Genomic DNA, 10,790 nt, shown 5'->3' on the forward strand with positions numbered 1-10,790 from the left:
TGATAAATGCTTTGTGGATTTATGCAAGCTTCATAGAAAAACAATCAAATATTAATCGTTTCTGTTAAAAAATCTCTTTTAGATTTTAGATACACAAAGCAGATATGTGTTCATAAAATTGCAAAACCTCTATGAACTTTTCATGAATTCTAGGAGCTGGACGATCTTTCGAATATTTCATCAAATATTAACATAAATCAAAACCATTTTGTTCAAAACATGTTCATAATTCAAACAGTTTTTAGCTACAAGTATTTTATAAAATAAATCAAAAATAATTCACCAATAATTTAGATGAAATCCACCGAATTTAATCATTTCGTATCAAAATAAGAAAAAATCAAGTCCCCGGATCCTTTTGTAACCTACATTTTTAATTTTTTGGACATCCGGGAAAAATCCGGAAAACTGATTTTGAAGGGACACCCTGGATATCTAATTTGGAGTTTGCTTTTCTGGACCTTGGTAATAACACTGGAGTTAATCACTCTTGAAAATTTCTGAGCTAGCTTCGATTCCTTTTATTTTATCTAACGAAATTTACAGCTACAGATCATATTGGAACTAACTGCTTTATTTTTCTTATGAAGAAAGACGACACTTTCAGATCTTAAGTGACTACCCAAGTAGCCACACGCATTATAACATTGCACGTAATCTACTGCATATCAATAATACTGATGCGACATTGCATTTATTCGATACCATTAATGCTACATTACAAATGTATCAATCCACTAATATTATTTTACGAATTGCTTGGTTGTTTTATAAACATTCTTGCATTAATTCAACTAGGGTAAATCGCCAATTGTTGAACGGGTAAAATGCTCGCTAATTGTTGAACACGCCCTCAGGAATACACGGATTGTTCAACAATAGGCGACTACCGTCAAACGGGGTAACTTGCAACAATTTTCACCTCAAATCTATATGAATGAAAATTTTAAGGATTCAGATGAGACAAAAACCATCTGGTACCCTAATCGCCATGTAAAGAATATCACGCTGTATTGATTTTATCAGTATTTTGTTTTCTTGGGTCAGTATATTAAAGCGCAACTTTTGACGAAAAAAGTTTTGTGATCAATCCACCTAGCAGTGAGATAGAAAAACTATTTTTTCAAAACATTTAGATAGACATATGGTGTCTTCGGCAAAGTTGTAGAATTGACAATTTGAAACAACTTTGTCGAAGACACAATTTTTCTATCTCTTGTACTTTTTGAGATATATGCCGTTGTATGTGAATGACCCCTAAAAATCATATTTTTTATCATAACTTTTTTCCAAGATTTTTAACATTTTTTGTGTTTTCTACAAAGTTGTTTGTCATAGAAAAACTCGTGTTTTTGCTGAACATATCATCACCCTATCTTTTGAAGTAACAAAGTTATTCATGAATTACTCTTTTTTCAAGGGGTAGTTTAGGCCTCTATAACTGGCTTCGGCGCAAAATGGCGCAGACAACTCTTACAAATCATGAATGTACCATATCTCCTCCTTCGGCAGTTGATAAAAACTTTTGTCTATAAGCGTTGGGTTTTTACTATCAAACAAATAAGCCTTATTAAAACGAAATCGACTGATAATTCTTTTACTTTAAGAGATAGAGAGGTGCAATGTTAAGCAAAAACACGCGTTTTGAGATGTTTAACAACTTTGTAGAAGACATGAAAAATGTTAAAAATCTTGTATGAAAACGCATGAAAACGAGAAAATAAAACACAGTGAATTGAGATCAAAATTACTGTTGCAAGTTACCCCGCAAGGGTAGTCAAAAACGTTTTTGAATTTGTATAGTGTGTAGTGTATAGTGCATCAAATTATCAAAACTTTTATATTGTCAATTTGTACACTACTAAGTACTGTAACTGATAGCAAATGCCTCGAATGATATGTTTCTACCATTTATATGGTATGAGGAACATTTTTCAACATTAATTTCATACAATCTAACGTGTAATATGATTTTCATTTTCAGCAAACGAACCAAAAAAGAAACAATACCCAAACACTCGCCAAAATCTTCTGTTGTATATCTAAGGTCAATAAATGGCGGAATAAGTTATAATAATTCAACTCAATGCTGAACGAAAGGACATTTCGGTTACATGTTGAAGTGTTGCAAGTTTCACCCCTGTTGCAAGTTACTCCGTTTGACGGTACTTTAACGGTAGGCTTACGGCAATGCAGCTGCTTTATATAAGCAATGATATAATGCTCCATGGTTACTTGGGTATATGGGGTATGGGATTCGATTCCAGGACCTCGGCATGAGAGGCGTGTGTTAAACTACAGTCAAACCTCCATGAATCGATATCAGAAGGGACCATCGGCTCATGGTAATATCGAGTAATGGGACAGAAATGCTTTGAAAAACTCTTTGAAAGGACCACCATAGTAACCAAGATTTTTTTTTATCATGGTTGGTTCCCTGAGTCGATATGGGTGTAGGTCGTTAGGCCGAATGCCGTTAAGCCGAAATAACATTTGATCATTTACTATTTTTTCAAATGGCCAGCGCATTCATTAGTGTTTTTTTTTCTTCTAATCAAATGCGAATATTGTGGGCTTCTAGGTAATGCAAATTATCCTGATCTAATAACTGACAATCCGTTCAACCTGAAAATTCATTAGACAGCTTCTAGGTAAAGAAAATTGTCGTGACCTATCCCTGTTAGTTACACATTCGACCTTACGGTTCATTAGAACTATCGGCATTTTCGGCCTAACGGTATAGAACCGTCGATATTGACTCATGGAAAATCAACTTATGGGGGTTCGTCTGTACTATACTAGATACATCCTTCATTGGTTAAGTTATTACAGGTCGGACTCGATTATCCAGAGTATCGATTTTTTTTCACTCCGGATAATCGAATCCTCCGGATAATCGAATCACTAAAAAAAAATTGAAATCTTCGATAAAAGAACTCAAATATTATCATTTTTCGTTGTTTTATTTATATGATGCGGTGTCGTAGCCAGAAATTATTTCTAGAAATAGTAGGGGTCTTTAAAAAAAAAATTTTTTTTTTTTTTGATCAACATACACAAAAAAAAAACACTTTTTCAAACTCAAATACGTTCAAAACTACAAAAAAAAAAAAAATATTTTGTATATTGCAATACCAAATTTTCTCAAGGGGGGTCTCGTAGCCTCGAGGTTACGGTTTCGCTTCGTAAGCGGAAGGTCATGGGTTCGATTCCCAATCCCCCCACACAAAAAACTCGTCCAGCCACCAGAAGACGCCGCACGAAGGACTGTGTATAGGGGAACACATTCATCCTTCGTCAGTATCGGATGGTGACTGAGACACACTGACCCTCTTTGTAGGCTGTTGCCTCACACGACACATATACATGGCAAAATGAACCACCGCACACCAATGGACTTCGATATGGATATGAATTGGACCAACGGCACTCTCATCTACCTGCTCGGTATGAGAGAAATAGCAATAAGAACTAGGATATAAATAGATTCTGTATATATGATCCTCGGCATAGTAGTGGCCAAGTGCACGGAATGCCTAACAAATAAAAGTAAGGAAAAAAAAAAAATTCTCAGATTTATGCATAAAAATTGAAAAACAAGAACATCAAAAAACAAATTCCGGATAATCGAGTCTCAAATTCCGGATAATCGAGTCACCGGATAATCGAGTCTGACCTGTAGTAGTATCATCATATTATTTAATCGATAACATTTCGTTCTTTAAATCAGGGAGTGAAATCATCGGTCACGACGATAATCATAAGCCTATCGCTCAAGCCGATTTTTCGGAGGAAAGAGGCGTGCGATAATATCAAATCCGTCCAGTACTGCGAGAGTGTGTTCTCTCGCGATCTGCAGCAGCGAATTCAATATAATCACCAGCAACGAGAAGTTGGCTTCCTCCTTTTCTACTCTTTGTTTCGTTGTTTTGAGAGTCCTTCGCTTCCGCCGCATGTTACTTTTATATACCAAATTTCTCGCTCCTTTCGTTCAGCTAGCGTGATCATATGGTTATGGTACGAGTGCTTTGAAAATGTGTTTGGACATGAGTTCGAATCCCGCAGGTGGCAATTTTTTTTTGTTTTCACCTCGTAATATTTATTGCTTAGGTTATGTTAATTTAAGATCCGATAAAATTGGAGCAGTGAAAATGGTAGGATTGATCTTGACTTATCGTCAGTACTATGATCAACAATTATAACAGATGTTTTTTGAAGAGAAAACGGGAAAGTTTTTTCGAGCTTCTGAAAAAGCTGTTTTCTTCCGGTGGAACTTACTCTAAATCAAAGACGATATAAAGACATCCATGTTCTTTGCAGTTACACAAAATGGATGGCACATAAGGTAATAAAGAAAAATCTAGAATGCGGTAAAAAATGTTCTGCGATCTGTCAAACTTGGGTACCATTTGCATTACCAAGTACTCATTCTAAACCCGACTACTATATTTCTATTCGTCTCTGTCGAAATTATTGATTCTGAAGTTACTGAAACATGTTTTATAACTTCAAAGTTGGTGAGGTAAACTTCCTTGAACTTCAGGTCGAAAATTCAGTTTAGTTTTAATTTATTTTAAAGGTTTTTGGAGCTTGTTAGCAAACAATAGCGGAAACCTTTTTCAACTTTCTGTTATTACGCAAAGTATTCGTCTTCATCCGTTAAGTTCGTCGATAGTTGCAGAAATTGTTATCTGTAGTATCCCCAAGCCGGCAAATATATCGTGGAATCGTGCCTCTGCTCGCATCCATTGTTTTACGCTGCATCGCAACATTCATCGGTAAAGCACGAAATGGAAACAACAAATGAAACGATCTGCTCGAAGTGTAACACTGCTGTTACTGATGGGCAAACGTATACAATATGCCAAGGCTTTTGCACTGATGCCTATCATGCAGAGTGCGTCAAATTAACAGATGCCGATGTATTGAGCTTCAAACGAAATCGTTGTATTTGGTGGTTGTGCGTAAGCTGTACCAGCCTGATGAGCCAAATACGGAACGACAAATCATTGCTCTCAAAGCGATCGAATTTCGCCCCCGAACACAATCAGTCGATGAATAAGGTACTTGCGAACGATATACTGGAGCTGAAAAAGGAAATTGCTGTCATCCAACGCACTATTGCCGACCAGAGTGATCGCACTGCTACTACAACATCGATCAATGATAGTCCTCCTTTGGCTCGATATTCCCCGAAGTCAAATAGAAAATTGATGCATGGCTCGAAGTGCTCTAATGAAAATTCCTCAATTTCATCCTTACCTCGGGACAAATTTTGGCTTTTCTTCACTCGATTGAGAAATACTGTGAGCGAAAATCAAATGCTTAGGATGGTGTCAACTGCAATCGGATCGAAAACTGTTACAGTGAAGAAACTTGTCGCTGACTGGAAGGACGTTTCCACAATGCCGTATGTTTCGTTCAAAATTGGAATTGAAGCAGAATTCAGGAATATTGCTATGCGTCGCTCTACTTGGCCCGTTGGAGTTTGCTACAGAGAATTCTACAACGAATACGATATCTGGGAACCTGAATAACTACCGAAAAGCTAAACATTACATATAATTTGCAATTGGATTAGATGGACAAATTGATGTGAAGATTTGCGAAAAAGTTACACGTCTTCTCAGTGAGAATCGAACTCACGACTCCCCGATCTCTAGTTGGGGCGCGTTAACCACTACGCCATGAGAGGACTCATGAACGCAGAAGTTAACCTGAATTCGATTTCAGCTCAATAATCACGTGGTCCTCTTTCGCAAAGTGCACCTCTTTCGGAAGAATTAGATGCCCATCCCAACACAACGCTTTCTATATATATCCAATGCCTAGCCCGTTGCGACCGTTTTGTTATAATGAGCTCAGTAGCTGATACTGGACTCCAAAAATTGTTATACACAAAAAATATAAAAGTTGTGTAAAAATACGATTATAATTTGTCTTTTGTCTAGGTATGCCCTGAAACTAATGGTACTATTATAGGAAAAGAAATTATAAATAGTGCTAGGTACAAGTATGCATATAATAGCCCAAGTGATGTTGATTTTGTTCTTAGCTGTACGCCTATTGGTACACCGACCCTATTATAACTGCCACTCGAGACCGACTCAAGTTCCTCGTTCCTCCGTACAATTCCTGGATCTTCTGCTTTGTGGGCCGTTGAAGGTAGTGGCAAATTCAATGGATGTTCTTACTGGTTGAAGGGTGTCTCTTATTTACCGCTGCTGGTCGGTCGGTGCACCAGTCAAGTGCAGTTTGTTGTTGATTCTTGACGCGCTCAGATGAGTGAAGCAGAGAGCAGCGGGATGGGTGATTATGAAATGAATGGAAAACATGGAGGCCAACATTGCGAGGTGCAGCAGCAACAGCGGAATCACCGTTCACTTGCCCACCATAAGTCGAAAGGGAGTGTCGTCGCCGTGAGGTAATTCGTGGGATTGAGAATCGCGCGAAGATATTGGGATTGCCTGCTCGGCCGAACTATGTTTAAACACGGTGTAAAGTAATTACCGATGTAAAAATAGATTATTATTTTTTTCATTTCATTGAAGGAAAGTTAAGGCGTATGTAAACATACTATGTTGTGCACTGAAAATTGTTTACAAAGTATCCGAAACGACGTGTTGACTTTTGTTACTCCTTCAGTAGTATCACTCCGAGCGTTATTAGTTTTTACACATTTAAATTGACTCACTGAATTCAGCAAAACAGATTGCTGAGAATACAGTACCTGATATCGCGGTAATTTTAAATACCGGATCTCGGTTTTTATTCCAGCAAGCATAGCCTAGAGCCTGGCCTAGACTAGAGGCTTCTAGACTGATTGTACGTGATTGATCGGAACTGTTAAGAATTGCACTTCTAGGGACTTTCGATTTACTCTCAAAGTGCATTTTAGCAGCTCTCATATTATTAATCAATAACGGCACCGGCCAAGTTCTTACAATCAGTTGGGATGGGGATTGAATGTTAGTGTGTAATTTTTGTTGCTTCTAGAGACCGAGAATGTCTCTGCATCTCCACAATCACCACGGGGTGTTGATTGGTGCTGATTAGTGAGAGAGAAAAAAATATCTGGGAGTCACCTTTAGTCGGTATTGGATAAGAACGAAAAATACGACTTTTACTTAAAACTAGTTTTGCATATTTGTCTCGCGGTGAAAAGATATTGGTAAAATATTAATGATAGTACGTCGACATTCATAATATCGAAGAATTCAAAGGTTACTTTTAGTAATAACGAAAAAAGATGGCATGTGTGTATTAAAATTATATGAAACAAAAATAATGGTATGTCGACTAGTAGTGACGAAGCATTCAAAGTTTGTTTGAAAATTACATAAACACAACGTTGCCAGGATAAAAATTTGTTATCATATGCATGAAACGAGCTCACCAGTTGGTAACCCATCCTTGACTGAACACGTATGTCTTTTTTTTTGGTATTCTCACAACGCGAACCTTATGCAATCTCTCAGTTTTTATAGAAGATTTTATGGCGTTTTTTCAACAGCCTACTTGACTTAACGAAGCTTGCGATTGCCACCAGTAATAAATATAAAAATACACGGTATTCAAACACTAATAAATGTTTTTTTTTTCTCTTTTACTGTATTTCAGAATCCTATTCCGTACGCTAAATCATCAGTACGACTACTCCTTTGACTGGACGATGCTGAAACAGCGATCGCTGATGCCCGGCGCAGTGAATCGCGCGGAAGAACGGCGTGATAAAGATAAGCAACCACCAACGGAAACTGAGAAATAGAAGTTTTGAAATTATTTTTTATGTATAAAATATATTACAATTACTAAAACTGAGTAAACTTAAAACAAAACGGGAATGGCAGAAGAAAAAAGAAGATAACAAGAAGGAACAAAAAGGCGCGAATGCGAAGAGCTGTTACAAAGCGAGGAAGAAGGAAAATGAACAGGCAGCAGAAAGAGAAGCGGAAGAAGATGAACAGAGAGAAAACAGAAGCGGAACCAGAGGTGCAGGACGCGGATACAGAATCGGATACTTTTTTGCTTTGTGGGCAACAGAGAAAGGTTATAACTGTGAAGAAGCTGATATAGTTGAGTAACACTTGTAAACGAAACGAGTGGAATGTGGCAAAACAAATCTTGCTGAAAATAAAATAAAACAAAAAGGAAACAAAACATTAGCAAACTCTTAACATTAATTACAAACAAACAAAGTATGTAAAATTAAATATAATTATTAGTGATTATGAATTACAACAATATCGGTTGAAGATGCGGTGGAAATGGAGGACGGCGCGTTTTTTCACGGCCGGACAATGGCACGAGCAGAGCCGAACATCAAACAACAGAACTGCACTTCCCGTCTCGGCTTTTTTCGTGCGCATTATCCGATCGTCAGCCCTGCGCATCCGTTTCACTTCAAGTACATTCATTCACACAGACTCATACATACGTACGTACATACAGAATCACCATTTTTCGTCTCTCATGGTCTCTCGTTCCTCCCCGTTCTCTCAATATAATCGTAAGCCACAACTACAATCATGATCATTTCACATACACATACAGACGTTCGTTTTATTTCCCCGTTCGTACATATTGATGAAATATTGCTGTGTATTACTACTACAGATAAAACAAGAACGTTCAATACGATGAAACGCTATTACTCTACAAGTACTACTACTACAAAATAGCATAAAACAATGGAAATAACAAAACAGTGTTTGTCTAATGTTTTCGTTTTCCGACTCTAGTTTTTAGTTCAATACACTCAATATTATTTGCAATCGAATTTTGCGTATTTCTTCACCATAAAACGAAATGAATGGAGAAACCCAAGAATTTAATCAATTAAGTAAAAAAAGAAAGGAACAATAATAAACACAGCCAATACAACAAAGTTAAGTAAATGCAAACCAGAGCAAAAAAGAAAAACTCTAGAATTAGAAAGGGCCTGCTCCGTGACCAGTAGCAGCGTTGTAAATGTGACTCTGTGTCTGTGAATTTAAAAAAAAATCTACTACTCTACAACAAACAGCAACAACAATGCACATTTTCCCTCTCCTGGAAAACGCTTTTCTCTGTTTCCGTTGTTCCAAACACTTATTGGAAGTCGTCGTCGAATCCCGTCGATCCGATCGCTTTTGGATTTGTGTCAGTTTTGCAATTTGGTCCAAACCACCCTCCCCCCATCCCTCCTCACTCACACTCACGAGTGTGAGCATAACCTCAAACTTGTTTTGATTGTTTTTATTGTTTTCGGATAAAAACTGTTCAAAAGCGCCGCCGATGCAGAAACCAAGTTCTCCTGTGTTAGAGTACTAGTTCTTGTACTGTCGATAGAGTGAAAACTAATTAGTAGGAGTATAATTGATCCTTCTGTCCGAATGTTGTGTCTTTTTGGTATATGTTTTAGGATTAACATGTTTTCCTATTTTTTTCTTTCACCGGAGATCTCGCGAAGGAGCAAAAGAGGTCACTCTATGCAGCAGCAGCAGCAACGTCAAACAATGCATAGAAATTTCGTTTGGAGAACAAAATTGTGGAAAACACAGAAATTAATTATAAATTAATCGAATATACTATCAAATTAAAAGAAAAAAAAAACAGAAAAGAAGAAAGTAACAAATTATGTGTAAATATAAATAATTAAAAACAAAATGAAAACCATGAGCAAAAAGCGAACAGACGTTGACAAGAGTAAGAAGACAACTCTTCTCTTGAGGAAAAACTAAAGTTCTAGACAAAACAACAAAAAAGAAAACAAAACAAACAAAATCAGTTTTTTAAACTATATTCAAAAACAAAAAGCCCAACAAATATCTAACGACTATAATTGTTTAAGTAAGACAAATAAGATAAAAATCCCAAAACACACGGACGGAAAACAGTTTCCAGAATGCGATCTGCAGAGAAACGGATCCGTAAATCCTCCTAAAGGGCTCTTTATCCCCCTCTCACCGGTTCTCCGGAAGTTCGATTGACCCTTCCTGGCTGCGGTCAATTGGATCCCCGGAGCACGCCCCTCCCCTGTTCCCCCACGCCTCAAAATGGTTTGAACCACCCTCCCATCCCTCGTTCTCCTCGACTTCCCTCGAGAGAGGCTACACACAATTACAAACAAGAAGGAAAAACCAGAAAACAGATATAAATATGAGAAATACATGATAACAAGAACATATAAAGTGTGCGCGGTTCAGCTAGGAGCCGGGCCGGCCACAAGAAGAACAAACAACAACAACAACAGCAGTAAAAGAAAAAAAAAGGAAGAAGGCGAATAAAACAAGCGTAAATCAGATACAGTAGGAAGGATTTATTATTAGGAAGTAATGATTATTATTTTTTTCATTGAATGAAGGTAAAAATGATAGGATGATGCAAGAAGTAAACAGTTATTAAATAAAGAAAACCTAAAGAAAAATAATGGATATTAGAGCGTTGAAAACCGCGATGGCGAATAGGGTGAACGGCATTTGTGGGAAGTTTGAGAAATCCTTCTAGAAAGTCGATTGCAGAATTTCTGGTAGACATAATTCTTTCCTCTCAATTCAACAAAATGTATGTCATGCATCTTCCATGGATTCAGGTCTCCTTCTAAAGATTTGTTCTAAAGATTTTAATGTACGTCTCCAAAAAGTCTCTATTTTTAATGGAAGGTTTCAGAATTCTCGATGTCAACCAAAATGATCTCTCTTTTTAATATTCTGCTTGCTGTGAATCTTTGTGCAACATTCTACTTCTCAGATTCCTAGAGAAAAATCTTCTGCAATTCTTGAAGTGATTTTTCTAGAGATTTTTGCTGA

General features: G+C 37.1%; 1 protein-coding gene across 10 annotated transcripts in view; it reads left to right on the forward strand.

Moving 5' to 3' along the window:
- The window catches only part of LOC5569466 (casein kinase I), a 108,623-nt gene extending 98,221 nt beyond the window's left edge, over positions 1 to 10,402 (forward strand). For all 10 annotated transcript variants that reach the window (XM_021838948.1, XM_021838950.1, XM_021838951.1 and 7 more), the window contains exon 3: positions 7,621 to 10,402. In XM_021838948.1, the coding sequence (XP_021694640.1) occupies positions 7,621 to 7,768 (148 nt within the window). In that variant the 3' untranslated portion in view covers positions 7,769 to 10,402. The remainder of the gene's footprint in view (positions 1 to 7,620) is intronic.
- Positions 10,403 to 10,790: the final 388 nt, after the last annotated feature.

The sequence above is a fragment of the Aedes aegypti genome, chromosome 1 (genome assembly GCF_002204515.2).
Source record: "Aedes aegypti strain LVP_AGWG chromosome 1, AaegL5.0 Primary Assembly, whole genome shotgun sequence".
Taxonomy (NCBI): domain Eukaryota; kingdom Metazoa; phylum Arthropoda; class Insecta; order Diptera; family Culicidae; genus Aedes; species Aedes aegypti.